General features: G+C 42.2%; 1 protein-coding gene across 6 annotated transcripts; it reads right to left on the minus strand.

Annotated features, from left to right (window-relative positions):
- Positions 1–1,996: 1,996 nt before the first annotated feature.
- LOC125715441 (uncharacterized protein C2orf73 homolog) lies at positions 1,997–16,108 on the minus strand. Of its 6 annotated transcripts, none has more exons than XM_048986951.1 (5): positions 15,826–16,077; positions 15,372–15,576; positions 13,446–13,608; positions 6,144–6,250; positions 1,997–3,774 (listed from the first exon to the last, which is right to left on the minus strand). In XM_048986951.1, exons 1-5 carry the CDS (start codon positions 15,882–15,884, stop codon positions 3,424–3,426), a joined length of 885 nt encoding a protein of 294 aa, XP_048842908.1. In that variant the 5' UTR covers positions 15,885–16,077; the 3' UTR covers positions 1,997–3,423. The 6 variants fall into 6 exon arrangements, 4 of the variants coding, with proteins under 4 accessions (XP_048842908.1, XP_048842910.1, XP_048842909.1 ...); XM_048986953.1 differs by lacking the exon at positions 1,997–3,774 and adding an exon at positions 4,534–5,488 and having other exon boundaries at positions 15,826–16,106; XM_048986952.1 differs by lacking the exon at positions 1,997–3,774 and adding an exon at positions 4,534–5,498 and having other exon boundaries at positions 15,826–16,106.
- Between the last annotated feature and the right edge of the window lie 4,532 nt (positions 16,109–20,640).

The raw sequence follows: 20,640 nt of genomic DNA on the forward strand, positions 1-20,640 counted from the left end.
GAACCGGAGGGAGGGAGGCGGAGACTCAGCGTAGCTCTGCACGAAAATAATAAGAAGGGGGGGCGCATGTATGGCGAAATTGGGAGTGTTCGCTGCTGTGGAGGGGCATAGGTTTCTCAACGGTGCCGTGCATTGCTGTACAGTGTTGTTTAAGTTAAAATTAAGCCTGATTGGCCGCATATGATGCTTGTGGCATCTTGTTGGACTCTATTTAAGTGCCTTTACGTCTCGTCATCCCCAGTCCAGTCATTAATGTCATTCCTCTTGTCTGTGTCCTTCCCTGCATTAGCCTTCCCTTTTTGATCCCTTGTAATCTTGTTTCCAATCTCTGCTCTTTTAGTTCAGTGAAAACCCTTTTGCCATAACGCCTGCCCTAGAGACCTTCGACCCTCCTAACCATATAGGTGTCAATTCCATTAAATCTGAGGCAGACGTGTCCCCCTCACATTTCATAATTATTCATTTGAACACCCCACATTTAACACAATATATTACTTTTATGCTGGTGTCCCCCCCCCCCCCCCCCACCACATTCAAAATGCAGCCTAACATATAACAGTAATAACCTTTAAATAAGCTTAAGCGGTTCGAGACTCTGCTCAGAGGCTTCAATCCCCCTAAAAATAATTATTCTAAAACCATTCAGCAAATTGTCCCGCATACGTTTCATACACATTCTATACATTATCTGTGCAAACTTTATTAAGGTGGACCCTTAAGGATCATGTGACTCAGACAACGGTGTAGGAGAAGGTTGGATATTGGGGGGGCTGTACATTTTCCATGCCTTAAAAGCACACCTTTGGATGGAGGTAGGAAGATTTAAACCCCAATAACAGCACAGGTGTTACACAAGCTAAACCCTCCTCAAAAGATCTAATTGTTGTCCAAAGCAATTATTTATGTAGCTGAATATTATACGTACAGTATATTGCTCAAGTGACCTTGAACAGGAACATGGAATATTTGACCTTAGCAAATGGATCTGCTGTTTTTCAAAATGATTTTAAGAATACGTTTTGTTTTTGGTTGTCACTGAGAAGGCATTTAATGATATGTCTTATTGATGGTCTCAGCTGCTGACAAGATCACCACAATCAGGGAAGTTGAAAGACGTGCAGATCTGTTTAGTATATTTTTGTATATTTATATAAATGTAAGCAATTTTCAGTAATATCATGGCATTGCCTCTACTTCCAGCCCATGAGGCTGATTCGATCCTGCCCTACATGTATGTGTGGGAAATTTGCAGGCAGCTGGCTTTCTATGCAAGGTCCAAAAATATGCAGTCAGATGCACTGGTGTTTGAAAATGAACAGTGCTGGTTTGCCCTGCAGTGACCTGGCATCCCATCCAGAGTGAACATCAGCCTTGTGCTCTACAGTGTCTGGCAAGACTGCAGCCTTTCTGTAACTCTAAGCAGCACCATCAATTAGAAAGCGGATGCGTATCGCACCACATACTTTAGGATGAACAATATTTAGGATGTTCAATTACAAAATGCATGCATATCGGATCACATAGTTTAGGATGAATAATAATAATGTATTTCCGATGATCTTTCCCTTTAAAATTTGGTATAGCATCAGCAACACAATATAAATACCTCTCTTTATTGATCCCTCATGTGAAAATTTCTTTGTTGCCTATCTTGCTCTTCCTGACAAACATGCAGGTGAGGACAAGTTTGGCAGTGAAAAGCAGTCACCATGGAGCTCGACGTTTAGGGTCTTGCTTAAAGGCCCATAGCCATGATGATTCCACTGCGACCAGGCTTAAACCAGCAACCTTCCAATCACAGACAGAGATGTAGCCTGCTGAGGCACACACTGCCTCCAAGGCGAATTGCATAACCAGAACAATATCAGTGATAGGAAGATGAAAGATAACGTAACAAGTAATTTCTTCAGTATGGTGCCAGTCTGGGGCACAGCAGCAAGCCTGTGCCATGCACAGCACCACCCCAAGAATAAGACTGTTTTGTTTAATTTAACGAAGCTTTATTTGTCATTTGTACCTCTACATTGCAGTGTGTTTTTATTTGGAAATCCCATCTTGCTCTGCTTTTTAAATACATACAAAAGTGAGATCTGGGATCTGAGTACAGGGTCAGATGTCCAAACAGTACCTCTGGAGTTTTGTTTGGGGTCGAGGACCTTCTTCAATGGCCCAGCAGAGTTGTGACTATTTTGCCAAGGACTGGATTTGAACTCCTGACTTTCCAAACCCACTGAGCCACACTGCCCTGCATATATGATGTACACATTTGTACAATGATTATTACAATGATTATTAATGTGCATTCTTTTTGTAACAAAAAAAGTGACAAAATATGTGATTGTTATCAAATGACAAAATATGAATTAAACACTTAAGACATATTGTGGTATGCATATTATAGCATTTTTCATTGCAGTTGTGTAAAGTTCAATCTACATTTATAGTGGAAGGATCTTAAAACCAAGATTTTGAATGAACAAACTCATTTCTCTCACCTCTGGCCATCACTGCTGTTTTAGAAGAATTTTATAACAGAATCCCTCAAAGCTATATAAATTTTAATGTCAATAATTTGTTTTCTGAGAATAAACCACTTTCTGCAAATGGTACCATTGTCTGTCAGAGTAAGTAAAGCTTATTGATTATTAAATTTACCACAATTAGACAAGTATACAATGTATACTGTCAAGGTCGCGGGTAGCGGACGAGCAGGCGGGCAGGAAGGAGGCAGGGAAGGATGAAGCAGGGAGGCAAAAAGCGGGGAAAACTGGGGGGTTATTAGGGGGAGGAAGGCTAAGGGTGGAACAGGACATCACTAACAATACCTAACATCAATGATGGACAAAAACCAGGGCAAGACGTGGACTCAAATAGACAAGACTGGGCGAAAATAATAGGACACAGCTGGGCAAGATAAGGGAAGCACACGTGGATAATCAGGGGGCGTGGCACACACGAGGATCGGACGAGCCGGGCATGACACATACAAAGGAAGAGATCAATTTAATTCCGTGGCATGCAATGTTAGCACTGGATTGTTACATGGTTCCTTATGTTCCTGGGCTCATCTGGTGTAGTGCTTAAAAGCAAAACAACTGAGGAAACAGGGTTGTTGCAACTATGAGTGAAACAGTGTGGTCTAATTAAAGTCACAATCACAATCAGAAAGACAGAGACATCAAAAGGGTCAGCTAAAGCCAGCTTTGCAGAAATGTTACCACACTATCCATGATTATTTAAGAACAATAAAACTAATTTCTTAAAATATAATAATATAATCTGTATGCATGATAAATAATTCAATTATTTAATAATTGTCTGACATGCGCGACTGTCAGATTCCAGCTCTAGCTGGTTCTTGTGCTGGTGGCTGCACATAGGGATTATTATCTGTACTGGGTCAGGTTTGCTGCCAAAGCAGCACTAGGTCATCCTGCTCGCAGAGGGCTGCACCATGCAGTTACTATCCTGGAATTTTTGCGGCTCAGAACCGAACGACAAATGTAGATGGAGCCCCTCCCCTTTGTGGGGAGGGCTGTCTCTCCCAGCTGCCAGTAGATTGTTCTGGGGATAGGCGCTTGCCCCAGCTGCCTTCATGCCTGTTTTTGATCCCGCTGCTAGTGACATATTTTGGGCTGGGTGTGACTCCAGCTGGAGTGAGGTCATTCCATTTCCTCTTCGTGTTTTATGCTGCCCTGGTTGTGAGCTTGAGTCCAGGAATGTGTTGTTTCTGCCAAGAGCTGTAAACTCACTCCATACAAAAGTCCCATGATGCTAGAAAGGGAAACAAACATAAAATAATTCATCGAAATGCACAGAATGACTGGGAGTTACAACTGCAGCTGACGTATTTTATTAGTTGGAGGCCAGGCCCATAGTGATCCATGCAATGAAGGCTCAGACAGGAGAAAACAATCAAAATGAACACTTTTTAAACAGTATCCATTCAAAAACACCAAAGTATGCAACAAATCACCCATCCATATTAAAAGCCTACATATTACAGAGATGATATGACTTAGATTATATAGATGACATTAGTAAGATGGAAGATATGTATACAATTATGTTTTCCGTACAATTAAGCAGTTCGGTTTTTAGACCTTGACTTTAACATAGATAGTTACAGGTTAAAAGTGGATTACAAGTTTGCATGACAAATTGAGGTGATATGACCAGATTAGGTATCACTTACCAAATAAACTTAATTAATTTGGTCTTAGATAGTTGGCTAACCTCAAAATGGAAGGTTAAGTAAAGAAAAAAACATTAATAAGGCTGTTACTATAATACTTAATGGCAGTATAATCAGCCATCTAACAAAATCACTCTAATTTCCCATCTACTGAATTTCATAAAGTATGGCCTTTGCCATCATTTCTGCTAACAGCAGATTTCTATGACAGACAGCAGCAACATCCATCCATCCATCCATTTTCCAAACCGCTTATCCTACTGGGTCGTGGGGGGTCCGGAGCCTATCCCGGAAGCAATGGGCACACACCAGCAACATGCAAGTTTATTTTCTGTTCACTGAATGGTCTAAATAAAAATAAGCAAATAAATAATTGCTGCGGGTGGCATGGTGGTGCAGTGGTTAGCATTGTTACTTCACACCTCTGGGACCTCTGGTTCGAGTCTCCGCCTGGGTCACATATGTGTGGAGTTTGCATGTTCTCCCCATGTCGTTGTGGGGTTTCCTCCAGGTACTCTGGTTTCCCCCCACAGTCCAAAAACATGCTGAGGCTAACTGGACATGTTAAATTGCCCGTAGGAGTGCATGTGTGAGTGACTGGTGTGTGAGTGTGCCCTGCGATGGGCTGGCCCCCCATCCTGGGTTGTTCCCTGCCTCGTGCCCATTGCTTCCGGGATAGGCTCCGGACCCCCCACAACCCAGTAGGATAAGCGGTTTGGAAAATGGATGGATGGAAATAATTGCTGTCAGCCAGAATACCCCTCACTGTAATTATAGTAAATACCCAAAATGATTTCATGACTTTTATATTTTTTTCAGTTGCTCCAGAACACTGGAAGAGGGACATTATCTCTGGAGAGATGACCAAGACCTCAAGACCATGCAATCAGCAAGGGGATCAGCAACAATAGAGATATCAGTGCTACAGCCAGGATGATTGCATTTGTCAAGGAGGGAGAGCAGCCCATGAAAAGAACCAAGAACCATTCTGTTGGCTTGCTCTACACAGCACGAGACTGGGTAATGACAGTTGACCCGGATAGGCAGCTGAAAATTCCAGCACACATCATCCAGTGCACTCTGAGACTTGAAATCATCATGGTCTCTGAGGCTACAAAATAGCTCATCCTCATGGAGCTAACTGTGCCTTCGGAGGAGCAGATGGAAGAGGTGCAGGAGAGGCAGAGGGGAAAGTCCCTGGAACCGCTGGAGGCCTCCTGAGGAATGGGTGGAGCACCAAGTGTACGCCAGTGGAAGGGGGAAGGACTTTGCAGGCCATTCCCCCAGCAAGGCCTACAGAATACTGGGCATCAATAGTGCAAGAGAACACTCTCAAAAACAGCGTGGAGGTTGCAGAGAGAGCACCAAGATGGATCTGGCTGAAAAGGCATGAAGTGTGGGGACCACAAAAAGCCACTTTGACACAGCCCGAGGCTTGATCAACCTCAGTGGGGTCGCCTGGGAGAGGGGGTCTGTTGTACGATCCGAAATACCCAATAAGTCCGGGAAGCAACACTGATGGTGTGTCCAAGTCAGTGCATGATTAACTGAAGTCTGCAATGTCTTATTAAAGAAATCTAAATCTGAAAGAGCTATACTCAAATCTCCTTTTATAAACAGAGCTGTAATTTTAACTTGTCATTATTTGGCAATGTTACACTGCGTTTGAATAAAATAATGAAGATGCATTGCATTCACAGATGTACACAGATCTCAGAAACAGTGCCATAACACTTCATATTCCTTTGTAAAGCTGAGCCAAACCCATCAGGAAGATGTATGATGCAATCAGAGTAGCCTTTCCCCACATTAATGATAGGAAATGAAAAAAAGGCTTTACAGTATATGAATCTCATGACATGCTACTGGCACAATGCTAGCAGCCGAGTCAGACACAGTTTAGCCATAAATGTTAGAGGTCATGGGCCTTACTAATGAAGATCTTTACCTTTCCTTCATATGCTTGGTCCTGTGGTTTCCTTGAATCAAACTGATGAATGAAACATATCTTCTCCAGCAGTGGTTTCTGGGTACTTGTAGGACTAACTGTTGGAACTGTGTAAAACCAATAAAACAGATGAAAACACTAACACAGTGCCAAGGTATTTTTGGTTTAAATTCATAATAAGAACATAAACAGATATGCTGTACTTATGAAGCATAAAACACAGTGTAGCGACTTTGCATGACAGTTTAAGGTTCGGTTTACTGAGCATAATTCACCATACTACCAAGTCTATGCTGTTCATGAATGCTTGATATCTAATCTGTAATTGGCTATCTACAGTATACCTTAACACAGGTTGTGATTGACCTATTTGGAATTAGTGCTCATCTTCACGTGATGGGATTGTTCTGGTACTGTAAGATTATTCCGTTCTTTGCTATATGTGTGCAATTGTCACGAGTTAATAAATGAGAGTGACGTGCGTCACTGCTAGTGAGAAATTGCCCGATTTTTTATTCCAGTTTCCACACTGGTGACCCCGACGTTTGTCAGCTGGACATAAGGAACATCTGCCAACTTGGTCTTTGAGTAAACCAATGGTGCTTTTCATGTTAAGAAAACCAAAATTTTATTGCACAAATTCAATCAAAACAAAAGATTTCTAAAATGTAATCCACTCCAGTTCATTGCATTACCATTTACTGAAAAGTTTAAAATGTAAAAGTGGACACATAGATGACACATGATGAACATTCATAATGCTATCATTTTATAACATTTATTTAGTCTCTTTGAATATAGAAAATTGGTTGTGGTCAGGTTAAAATAAGGTCAGCTAAAGCCATTTCTTAAAATGCTGTATTAAAATGTGCAGATAAAATTACTCAGAACAGTTTTTTTGCACATTTCTATTTCACACAGCAATCTAAAATGTACATTGTCAAAATATATAAAAAATATGGCAATATTTCTCAAATATGGCAATATCTCAAGTTTCATCAAAACTTTGGAGTGAGATTACACGAGGGGCGTCAGTGCGTGAGACCTGAGAGCCCTGCCTACAGCTGTCATTGGATATCGCTCTTATCTTCTCCGCCTTGTCTGCGTATCCATGTAATAACGTGCTCGCAGTGGGATCACATGTAACTTATTTTAATTATTTTACCCAGAAACAACAAATGCTATTTCATGATAGGCTGGTAGGTGGCTATTAATGCTGCATAACTTGGGACAGTTATGAAGTGCACGGAAAACTCCGTTCACATGCCTGCACATCGTCCAATAATTCTATATAACATCTTGGTGGGCGTTATCCCTTACTTCTCAGCATGAGGAACACAAGGTGTGGCATGTGAACATGTGAACTGGTTGAAATGCACGTGTCTCACAATCAATGCGTGAGACTTGAGAGCCCTGCATTTGTAGCTACAATAGTGATCTGTTGGTGCTAGCCGTTAGCATAATTTGCTGCTAACAGTTAGGTCTGCCGGTTTATGGAGGGACTGCATTCAGCCAGATATATAACCAGATATATATAATATAAGATATAACCAGATCAGTGCAGTTCTTTATGAAACGGAACACAAGTCCCATGTTTATTACCACCACAGTGCCAGAGATAACTAGCAGCAGAGCACACAGGGAATAGAGCTATCACATGACACTCACACTCGGGGTGGGCACTAACAATGGTAATAATAATAATAATAATAATAACAGATTTTATTTGTAACGCACTTTACGTTTCAAATAAATCTCAAAGTGCCACAAAAGTAAGTCATCCTAAAAAAGCGAATAAACACCTATGAAAACAAGCAAGTAGATTAATAAATAAGAAACCTGCAGGCTGCAAAATTAATTAAAATCCATAAGTTCTGTTGAAAGAAATGTCCTTTTTTGAAATTTTCAATAGTCGGTGGTGCCCTCGAATGGTCTGGGAGGGTGTTCCATAGGTGAGGGTTGGCAGCACAGAAGGCCCGACCACCCATGGTGCTGAGTTTGGTCCTGGGAAGTAGGAGATGATTTGTATTTGTAGATCGTAGAGACCGTGTTAAGGTTAGAGGAGTAAGTAGTTCTTTTAGATAAAGGGAGACATTTCCATAGATGCATTGATGAGTGATAAGGGAAACCTTGTATTCGATCCTTGCAAAAATGGGAAGCCAGTGAAGTGACTGAAGAATGCGTGTAATATGTTCATATTTTCGAACTCTCATCAAAATCCTTGCTGCATTGTTTTGTATATATTGGAGTCTTTTTGTTGGGCATTCCAATGAAAAGTGCATTGCAGTAGTCGAGTCTGGAGGAGATAAAGGCGTAAACCAGTTTTTCAGCATCTGGCAAGGTGAGAGTAAGACGGAGTTTTGCAATATTTCTGAGGTGGAAAAATGAAGTCTTGCAGACATGCTTCAAGCGTGAGCTGAAGATCAAATCTTACACCAAGGTTGATGGCTGATGAGGCGAGGGTAATGTCGTGACCGGAGACTGTAATGCTGGGTTTGGAGGCCGACTTTAACTGATAAAGAGTAACCATCATGATCGTTTCAGTTTTAGAGCAGTTTAACTGGAGAAAAATTTGTTTCACCCACAATCTGATCTCCTCAAGACAGATGCTGAGTATTGATGGTATTGATGGTGAAGGTGATTATGATGATGCAGGAGTATTTATCAGTTGTTATGTAAGGCTGTGTGTCATCAGTATAACCGTGAAATGAAATTCCATAGCGACTAATGATTTGGCCAAGAGGGAGCATGTACCTGTATAAAGTGAAAAGGATGGGGCCGAGAACTGACCCCTGGGGGACTCCACAGGTCACAGTGTGTGTCCGGGACCTTGCTTTTCCAAGGGAAATGTACTCTGTTCTGTTTGTAAGATAAGACTGAAACCAAGACCAGGCAGTGCCAGTTAGGTCAATGGTGTGATGTAACCGATTGAGGAGTATATCATGGTCAATAGTGTTGAACGCAGCAAACAAATCAAGACAGACGAGCAGAGAAGGTGAGCCAGAATCAGCTGCCATCAGCAAGTCATTTGTGACTCTAATCAACTCTGTTTCTGTGCTATGGGCAGAGTGAAAAGCAGACAGAAATTTTCAAATAGGTTGTTGTTTTTGAGGTGATCCTGAATATAGATAGCAGCTACATTCTCCGGTACTTTAGAGAGGAATGGAAGGTTGGAGATAGGCCTATAATTGGCAAAAACTTCTGGATCAAGAGTGGGTTTTTTGAGAAGTGGTCGGATTATATTGGTTTTTACAGCAGATGGAATATAGCCAGCCTGGAAGGACTGGTTAATGACTGTGGTGATCAAAGGAGTGATGGCAGATATATTCGCTTTCACTAAGGCAGTAGGAAAGGGATCCAGAGCACAGGTGGAGGGTTTCATCGTCCTAATAATTTCTTCAACCTGTTGTTGAGAGACTTCTAGGAAGCAGTCAAGAGGCTGGGCAATCTTACACCGTGGATAGATGGACAGACCAGATAGATCTGGGGGTCCTGGGAAGGCAGAGCAAATTGAGTTGATTTTTGCTTTGAAGAAGGTTATACAATCATTACAGTGCTCTTCTGCATTTTCAATAGGTATAGAAGTTTCTGGTTGGAGAAGTTGATTTATAGTGGAGAATAGCTGCTTAGAATTTCCCTGGCTGTTTTTAATGACATTTGAATAAAACTGAGACTGTGCCTCTCTGAGGGACTTTGAGTATGCCTTATTTGATTTGATTTGATTTGCCTTACGATGTTCCCTATAGGCTAGCTTGTGAACAGTGAGACCAGTAGCATTGTAACGTCGCTCAAGGGCACGCCCACCAGCCTTAATTTTTTGTAGCTCATTCGTAAACCATGCAGGGTGAGTTGGTGGAATGTACTCCCCCTTGATGTCCGAAAAGCTGATTCCTCTTCAAGCGACAACTGAAAACATTCCTTTTTCAGAAATACCTGAAGTAGTATTTCTGATTTCTGTATTCTTACTCAGCTCTTTTCCTTGTGTGTGTGTGTGTGTGTGTGTGTGTGTGTGTATTAAAAAAATAAAAATCTGCACTTTCTCAACAGAGTATTCAGACAGATGGTATTTATAGCCTTATTGAGCTAGTATCGGAAAAATTCATTGCAGAGTCTCAAAGCACTTATGTAAGTCGCCCTGGCTAAGGGCGTCTGCCAAGTACTGTAAATGTAAATGTGTTGAGCGAGAGAAGGTGACTGCTCTGGATTTGACAGGGGCATGGTCAAATGCTTTAAAATGGTAAAATGGTAAAATAATATTGTTTACAACACAAAATATACGACTGCACACACTAATTAACACAATAATATCCGTGATCGGTGCAATAATCAGTCTCTTGAAACTTCACATTTCCCCCACCTGAGGTATCAGCCATCCCCAGTCACCTCCAAGTCCATCACAAGTGCTGCAGAGGACGGTGTTACCACAGTCTCCAATGTTCCCGGCCTACCGGGAACATTCCTGGAGCATTCTTTTCCCAGCGCCAGGCGATTCCTGGGCAGAACCACAGTCTTTCGTTGCTCGGGCAGCCGCAGACAATAAATAACATCGGAAAAGCACTTGAGGATCTCCACCACTCCACCTCTAATGACTGTCCTCTTAGGGTGACCACCCCATCTTATGAATGGAACAGTACACTCAAAGCAGGTTGCTGATGTTAAAGTCCTGCCAATGGCTGCATGCATTGTAGGCATGCTTCTGCTGGGTAGTCGCTGCACCTTGGTGGTGTCGGGGTACATAGTGCACACCTCTCACATATTCCCGGAGGCACTACAGGTGCTCCATACCTGGCTCCTGCATCACCAATGGTTCTTGGGGGTGGCCCAAACACCAAGTCCACCAGCATGTGCAGCTCCTGCCTGGACATCAGCACAGCCAGCATGCACCATGTGCTCTGCTGCACTGCTGTCCACTATGCCTTCAGGACCAGGGGCAGGTGGCAGTCCCAGATGTGCTGGTGGTGGGCGACCAGGATGGTGAGCTGCATGATGAGTGTGCGATTAAACTGCTCCCCCAGCCTATTATATTGCAGGTAAAGTGAGGTGGTGCTGGCCTTCACAATGCCCAGCCACTTGAAGACCTTGCCAAAAAGGTCGTTATGTAGTTCCTCTGGCACACTGAAACAGCAGAAGAACTCTTTGACAAGCTTTTCAATTGTGGTCCCGACGTTCTGGTTGAGAACTACATATGAATCCGGCCATTTAATAAAGTAATCCATGGCCACAAGGCCGTACCATTTCCCAGCACTGCCACAGGGAAGAGGGACCATCATGTCCACCCTGACCCTCTTCATGGGCACCCCCACCTGATACATCTGCTGCGGCACTCTGGGCAGGCAGCTTGGTCTCTTCTGGCTGGTGCACATGGCGCAGCACTGGACAAACAGCAGGGTGTCCTGACAGCAGCTGGACCAAAACAAGCGGCTCCAAAGCTACCCCTGCATCTTTACTCCTCCATAGTGTCCATCTCCTGTTATGCTGTGGTTACACTCCTCAGTGTGGCAGGAATAACGGTAGTTATTGGTCTCACAAAGGTGAAAAGAGTGGACATCAGCATTGCCAGGTAACTTGCCCCGCTGGTGCTGGATCTTGAATTAGTACATCTGGAGCTCCAACAGCCAGCATGCCAGCTGTTCCTTAGGGGTGCAGAAGCTTAGCAACTAAATGAGGGACACAGGGTCGGTCAGTGCACAGCCGGATGAGATGTCCACAGCGATACAAGCAGAAGCAACAAAAAAGCTTGTACAACTGCGAGTAGCTCACGGCAGGTCACGCAATCAGTAATTCTGTTCAGAGCGGCAGAGTGTCCAGCTGACATACACCACAACCCTTTCTTCCTAGAGGCCCCAGGTGCAACAGCACTGCGCCAAACCCTTTGTTGCTGGTGTCGGTGCTGAGGATGAAGGGGAGCGCCTGATCAGGATATGCCAGCACAAGGGCCTCCAAGAATGGTGACTGTAGTAAGTTGAAGGTGGTGGCGTAGGCTCCGGACCACTCGAAGAGTCACCCCTTTTCAACTAATCTGTGTAGTGGCTTGGTTAGTGATGGTGAATTCGACAAACCTCTGGTAGTATGAAGCGAGATCCACAAAACTGAGGAGCTCTGCGACACTTTGCAGTGACAGTCAGTCTTTCACTGCAGCAATCTTTCTTGGGTTTGCTGCTACCCGGCTTTTAAGCATAGTCCACAAATTTTCAGTAGGGTTGAGGTCGGGGCTTTGGAAAGACCAGAAACTTAATGTTGGTCTGTTTTATCCATCCATGGATGATGTGTGTTTGGGATCATTGTCCTGTTGGAACACCTAAAAGTTTCAACCGCCTAGTTTTTGATTTGAGGTGAAGTTGAAGAAGTTGGAGGTAGTCCTCCTTCTTCATTATTCCATCCACTTTGTGTAATGCACCAGTACCATTGGCAGCAAAACAGCCCCAGAACATGATGCTGCCGCCACCATGTTTGGTGTTTGTAAAGTGTTATTCGGTTTGAAAGCCTCACCTTCACTCCTCCACACATACCTCTTGTCATTGTGGCCAAATAGCTCAATCCTTGTTTCATTTGAATATAAAACTTTTCTCCAGAAGGCATTCGGCTTGTCTGTGTGAGCAGTTGCAAACTTCAGACGAGTTTGAAGGTACTGAATTTTGAGTTCCCTGAGTTTAATTATTAGTTTCAGCTGTTGCCTGTTCTTGTACCTGGCCTTCTGTGTTTACCTGATTGCTCGTTCCTCTGCCCCTTTCCGGATTGGTTAATTGTCTCTCACTCCTGATGTGTCGTTACCCGGTTTAGTTTTGTGTTTAAGTTCCTGAACCTGTTCTGTTCTGGCTGGTGTCATTGATGTTTGTTTTATATCTTATGCTGTGTACTTTGTTACCTGCCTGCTTACCTGCCCCTTGCTAATTAGTCTTTGTTTTTCCCATTTACTTTTGACCCCGTGTGGTTTTTTTTCTAGTTCAGTTAATAAACCCTGTTTGCCCAACGAGCTGCAAGTGGATCATCCACATTTTCTGTTCCGCCTGCATGATGCCTCGTCCCTGCTCAAAACTCACCCGGATCCATGACACTGAATATGGGCAAACATCATATTTATGTATTAAAATACTTCTGAAAATTGTACCAGAGATCTTATGGATTGTTTCAAAACCTAAATGAACTGATTATGTATGGAATATTTTAAATCTGACATTTCCAGATTAGGATTTACCAATAATGGAAGAAAAGGTAAGAACTCTATAGCCGGATATGAACGCCAAGGTTTGTTAGAAAATCTATTCAGCATCTCATATTTGGCAATAGTAGATTATTCCTTACCAATGCCAGACGCCGGATACTTATTGGGATTCATTCCATATCTGGTGCAGGCTGCAAGGGTTCCAGGGCAGGCTTGGAAGTCACTTCTCTGAGTGCTGTTTCTGCTGTACGGTGCCGTGGATTTCACATTCAGCTCGGCTTCCTTGGCCCACCCATTAAACTGCTAAGCTCAAAGGTGTAAATGATATATAATTCTACTGCTGTATAGATTTAAACATAATAGTCAGGACAAAACAATAGAGAACCAGCAACTACGCTGTTTGGACCCCTAATCATGATTCACATATTTAATACTATAAACAGAAAAGGGAACAAGGTAACATGTCAGGTAGGTTCTAGAAGTCAGGGTTGCCAATTTTAGTCCGCTGGCTGGAGTGAGATTTTCAATTCGAAACAAGTCTGCAGACACATGCACATGCATTTACATATACACTGAACAAAAATATAAACGCAACATTTTCGGTTTTGCTCCCATTTTGCATGAGCTGAACTCAAAGATCTGAAACAAAGACCCATTACTCTCAAATATTCTTCACAAATCTGTCTAAATCTGTGTTAGTGAGCATTTCTCCTTTGCCGAGATAATCCATCCCACTTCACAGGTGTGGCATACTGTATCAAGGTGCTGATTAGACAGCATGAATATTGCACAGGTGTGCCATAGACTGCCCACAATAAAAGGCCACTCTGAAATGTGCAGCTTGATCACACAGCACAATGTCGCAACAATTCAGGGAGCGTGCAATTGGCATGCTGACTGCAGGAATGTCTACCAGAGCTGTTGCCTGTGAAATGAATGTTTATTTCTCTACCATAAGCCGTCTTCAAAGGCATTTCAGAGAATTTGGCAGTATATCCAACCGGCCGCACAACCACTGACCACGTGTAACCACACCAGCCCAGGACCTCCACATCCAGCATGTTCATGATCGTCTGAGACCAGCCACCCAGACAGCTGCTGCAACACGGATGAGTCCCGGTTTTCACTGTTCAGGGCAGACGGCAGACAGCGCGTGTGGCGTCGGGTGGGTGAGCGAATTGAAGAATTCACAAATTTGGCACTTCTGTAGTCCATGCAGTGTATAGGAGCATCTAGCATCAGCCCACATGGATGTGATCGATCTCCTTCACTGCACCACCAGTACTGGGGTATCAAGTCCAACAATTCAGCTCAGGACGCTGGGAACAGGGTCCACTGACCCATAACCCCTGACCTTTTTTAAAGTGAAGGCAGATGGAGCCACTTTCACCATAGTTGCCAGACCCGTGGGGACCGACACGATCCTCATAGCCAGCCCTGTCAATGCCATTGGTCACACTGAAGTCACTCATGTCCAGAGGCATGACACCAGTCTCTCTCATCACTCACCACAGTTGGAGAATACACTAAGCCCGAGTCTCATAATACACTTGTTGAAAGTGACATCGAGCACCATCAGGAGGAGCTGACCCACCACAGTAACCATCAGAGCGACCAGACCAATAATAGGTGTACCCACCTTCAGATTTGGAAGACTGCTTGCAGGGCTGACTGCAGTTTACAGTCGTTTAAAAAAGTCTTTCAATAATAAAAAAAAATCCAGCATTTTTAATATGAATGATGCATTCACATTATAAAATATACCCATATAGGCATCGCATAATAAAATGTGACCCTCCAGCACAAAACTGTACACTTGGGTTAAAATTAGAAATTAGGATTATGGTATCAAATGAAAGAACACAAGAAATCCTCAAAAAATATCTAAAAATACGGCCATGCGACTTCCGTACGGTTTTGTGCTGGAGGGTCACAAATGTCCAGGAAATAATGCAATGCATTCTATATATTTCAGATTTAAAGGATGGTATTCATAATATAATAAAATTATACATTTTATATTAATATGCATTTACAATTTACTGTTAATTTAATGCGAACGTTACCTGAACGTCTATGTACGCCATTGGCTCGTTAAGGAACCTCACGTTGCTTCGTATGTATTTCGCGTTCCGCGGATGAGGGATATTGTGTGTCTTCAGCTGATTTATTTCTTCCGAGGTTCTTCTTTGGTACGTATGATGGTTATAAATCTTATTCGCGTCCAGCCTATCTGGTACCTTTTCATCAAATATTCTGTGTGTGTTGGAACTGAAATAGATGGAGAGAGATGGTGAATTTCAGGACAAAAATTATGAAAAAATCAGCGATTCGACAGGTGTTTTTCTTTGTCTGACAAAACTAAGTTATATTTGACGAAATGAGAGGAAATGCCCTCTTTGCAGCTTAATCACTTCTCGTGGCTACACGGCTAGTGACATATTACTTTCCTAAGTTTTTACTTTCTTCTCTACAACAAAGTATTTTTATTTAAAAAAAAAAAACCCGTGAAATGCTCACCGAAAAGACTGAATCACTTTTTTCTTTCGAGGCAGGCACATGTCAGCTCCGTAATGCATGTCGTAATCTGTTATTTTTGGGAAAATATTTTTTTATATTAGTTGTCACTAAGACTTACAAACAGCGTCCAGTTCCTGGGCTACACTGTTGCTATGCAACAATCTTCCACGTGACCTAACTATATCTATAGCAACACGTACCCCAACTTCCTTCTATTTCCTGTAACCTCTTATCCTAAGGGAATACCGCGTGATATTTTTCTGAATATTCTCAACTACTTATGCTTTATTTTCTTCCAAGAAATATTTAGACTGAAACAACATTACTCTTTCTTTGAGACTTAATGGATATCCTACTTTATACTAGTACTAATAGTATTAGAAAGTTTTTGCTAGCAAAAAGTTTTTAACAGTAAGTGTATGAATTCTAGACACCTACAATTAAATTTCTACTCGTAATAATGATAATCTCCAGTAGAATTTTGTCTACTAAAATAGTGTTGCAGATATGTGTAACAGTTTTATTAGTCATATACAGTATTACAATTGCCTATGGCAAGCCAAATTGTCTTTTAATAGTATAAGGCTAAGTTGCAATAACTTGATTTATACCAGTAAAAATAACATTTTAACATTTAAATAGCCAGTGCTGTGCCTCAGCCGGTAATCCTAGCTGGGGGCAGTGATTGCCTAGAACCAGTGTCCCTGTACACTGACCTGAACAAGTATATCTTTATCCTGGACTTAAACAATAATGATTAAACTGCACACTATCTGGAGACGTTCCACAGCTGAGGAGCTCTGTAGCAGAATCATCTGCCGGCCAGTGCAGCTTTTCCCACTCTAACAGATTACTAAGAGATAACCGGCCCCTTGTTGGGGAAGCAAATGACTGTAATCTGGGGAAAAGCTATTCAGGGCTGTATAGGGTTAGTAATAGTATCCTAAAATCAATATGAAATATAACAGAAAGCAAATGTAACGAAGACAGAGATGGTCTAATATCATCAAATTTCTTGGTCCTTGTAGCTACTCTGACTGAACTACTCTGTACCAACGGAAGTCTCTTTAAGGACCCAGAATTACACCCAGAAAACAGAGCCTTACAGTAATCTTACAAAGGCAGAGCCCGTCATTCCACACCATGGGAGGATGGCATCTCATACCCTTGGCTCAGATATTCCATATTCTTCAGGTGAAACAAAGCTGATCTAGCAATATTATGAATGTTTTTGTTCATGGCCTTTGTTTATACAGCTCTGATCACTTGAGCAAAAAAACAATGAAACCTGTCATGACACTGACATCTCAATTTTGGACGAATTTTCCCTGGTAACAAATTAAAGGACATGTAATTTAGACAAGGAAGAACTTATGTTACAATTGAAATAATCAACATTTCTCCTGGAAAAACCCACAGGAAATTAACCGTAGCCACATCTGGAGTTTCTTTGTGTTTATTTGCAGGGGCCTGGATCTGTTCCTGATTTCTTAGGGTTCACACGCAGATTTACATATCGTGTTTCCTACAGCCCTGACAGAGGCACAGCGGCTGAACACCATGGACTGAAGATCTCTGACAGCTGTACAGATATATGTAAAGTATAAGACCCCAATAGTAAAACTAATGAGTATTATCATATATTATTTCACATCTGTAAACAATATTACCGTATATGACATTCAGCTGCCTCATAAAGTCACTTTCAATGTGCTCCTTTTTCACATCTCACTGTAGCTACCAGAATCACCTCTTACAGCAGTGGTTCTCGGCTGCTTTAGCTTCAGGACCCACTGTGGGAAGGCTGGGGAGTCAGTTCTGCCCCCGCTGTGTGTGTGTGGTACTGCAGTGGGAAGGCTGGGGTGTCAGTCCTGCCCCCACTGTGTGTGTATAGTACTGCAGTGAGAAAGCTGGGGTGTCAGTCGTGCCCCCTCTGTGTGTATGGTACTGCAGTGGGAAGGCTGGGGTGTCAGTCGTGCCCCCGTTGTGTGTGTATGGTACTGCAGTGGGAAGGCTGGGGTGTCAGTCCTGCCCCCGCTGTGTGTGTATGGTACTGCAGTGGGAAGGCTGGGGTGTCAGTCCTGCCCCCGTTGTGTGTGTATGGTACTGCAGTGGGAAGGCTGGGGTGTCAGTCGTGCCCCCGTTGTGTGTGTATGGTACTGCAGTGGGAAGGCTAGGGTGTCAGTTCTGCCCCCTCTATGTGTGTATGCACATCGCTTTGGCCAAAAGCATCTGCTAAATAATGTAAATAAGACTAAATATACAGTACTGTGCAAAAGTCTTATGCAGTCCAAAGAAATGTTTAACGCTATTTATCTGGGTAGCAAGTGTACTTTGGCTTAGAACAAAAAACACAATTTAACATTAGAACGTGTGCAAATTAAGAGAAACACAATAAAATCTAGCAATAATTTCTTCTGTTTTCTGAAAAGTTACTGATATAATAGTTGGATGACTAGATGAACACCGCTTCAGTTCCCAAACTTCTCCTCAGGGGCACCTCAGCCATTCCACGATTTTGTTAAATTTCACCAACAGCTCAATTAAATAATGAAATATATTGGTTTAAAAAGTCAGTGACAGACTAACTAGCTGAATGAGGTGTGCTAGTGGCCAAGTCAAAAAAATACATGGTTGCACTGGACGGTTGCTGCAAATATTAGGATGATTTTAGAAGAGGTTCTGAAATGGCTAAGCTGACACACTTTGACAGGCATAATATCATAGTTTTACACCAACACGAGGATAATCTAAACATCATTTTCTTTGCCTGCCTAAGACTTTTGCACAGTACTGTAATCTAGTGTCATTCCCCCGAGAAGCTATATCTCCTTTGCATCACCTTTGCATCACCTTTCCAATATAAACAGGGTCCTTAATGGCTGGAAGTAGAACAGAGTGAATCCTTGAGCCCCTTAAGTAATCAGGTTTGTATCTGTTAGGTTTGCATCTTGTATGACTCTCAGCCCCTAGAGCAGACATAGCTAGCAGCTGCAGAGCATGCTTGGAAATTTGCTGGGGTTGATGACAGAGCCATTGCACAGAGAGGAGCTGAGGATGTACCTGTCAGTTAGGCATAAAAAGCCTTCAGGTCATACTGTATGACTATTCCTTTCCTTGCTGTAAAAACTTTGCATTTCCTCCTGTTTGAATTGACTTGGATGATGATAATGATGATGTTTCAGTCTCATTTTATCAGTTGCACACTTTCATTTTTTTGGTTTTCAAAGTCATTCAGTATTTGGAGATGAGAGAATTCTTCTAGTTGGTTCAAATTTATTCATTTCTGCCGGACTTGAAGTTCATGTGAATAGGGTCCAGTGCCCTCAACAGTGGTCCATAATTTAGGTGTTATCTTTGATCAGTTTCCTACCTTTCAGCTCCATAATAGCTCTCTGGTTCTGTATTTTCCTTCTCCTTAGCATTGCTCACCTTCTCACCCTTCCTCAATGTTACTGAAGCTGAAACACTAATACATGTTTCCATCTGTATTGGCCTTGACTATTGTAATCCCTTGTATTGGTCTCATTTAGAAATATCTAAACAAATTAGAATATTTTCATAACTCTGCTTGCTTTTGTATACTAAGAAAATCCAAAAAGTGGATGGATGGGTGGATGGATGGATGGATGGATGGATGGATGGATGGATGGACGGATGGAGGGATGGATGGCCAACCTTCAGTCCCCAAAGAAGGTGCATGACCATTCCTGAAACAAAGTGTAAAATCACCAACAGGAATCCTGCAACGATGTCCAGGGATCTGCAGGTCTTTCTTGCCACAGCTGAGAGGGTTTCAAGATTCTACTATTAGTGCTTCCTAAAATCAAAATGAGTGAGTAAGAAGTACTTTTTTTCTGACATGGACTTCATTATGTTCCATGAAAATCAAGGCCTGCATTGCACAATGGAAAACTCAAATCAATGGAGAAGGGCTGTGGCAATAGTGTTAGGATTTGGGAACTATGAATTCTACTCTGTACAGCTATGTTCCGCAGCAAATCAGTAATCAGACATGCCAAACCTATTTCAGAATACTTGAACAAGAACAGCTTTACAATGCTCCAGTGAATCGTAACCTGAATTCTACTGACCTGAGCAACTCAACCTTATAAACCCATAAATGTCATTGACCTGAAATAGTTCTGCATGGAAAAAAGCAAAAATTCCTTATGGGAGACTATACTCAATAGCTACAAGAAGCATTTGGTCACAGTCATTGCTGCTAAAGTCAGCCGGTTATTAAACGTAAGGGGGGGCATGTCATTATTTTTAGCAGAGCTATTTGGTATCACTCAGCTTTCCTTACATAGCACTTGGCTTAAGACACCCAGTGTCAAAATATGTAAGTACAGAAAATCTGGAGGGGAGGGGGGGGTGATTGGCCAGGGTTGGGGGGGGGGGGTATTCTTTCTTCCCCACAGGGGCCTGTTATATGCAGCACCTTCAGTTTGAAAGTCTAATATAACGCTAAAACATGAGAACAGAACTAAAGCACATATTTCTAAAATATCTCATCAACAACATGGTTAAAAATACATTAAGACACACGTCAGACTTACTGAGCAATGCACCCTTGCTGAATTGTTCAAAAGGAAAATGAAAAAGTACAAAAATTACATGGCTTTACAACTCTTGAACAATTATTCTTGTTGGTACTGCAGTGCACTTATAAAAATAATTTATGGTCATACACATGAGGATATAGGAAAAATTTTGTGTTTTCTTGAAATACGTACACTATTTAAATACATACAATTCTTTAAATACGTACAATATTTACAATTTTACAATTAAAAATAAGCACTCAAGATG

This window comes from Brienomyrus brachyistius, chromosome 20, assembly GCF_023856365.1.
Source record: "Brienomyrus brachyistius isolate T26 chromosome 20, BBRACH_0.4, whole genome shotgun sequence".
In the NCBI taxonomy this organism is placed as follows: domain Eukaryota; kingdom Metazoa; phylum Chordata; class Actinopteri; order Osteoglossiformes; family Mormyridae; genus Brienomyrus; species Brienomyrus brachyistius.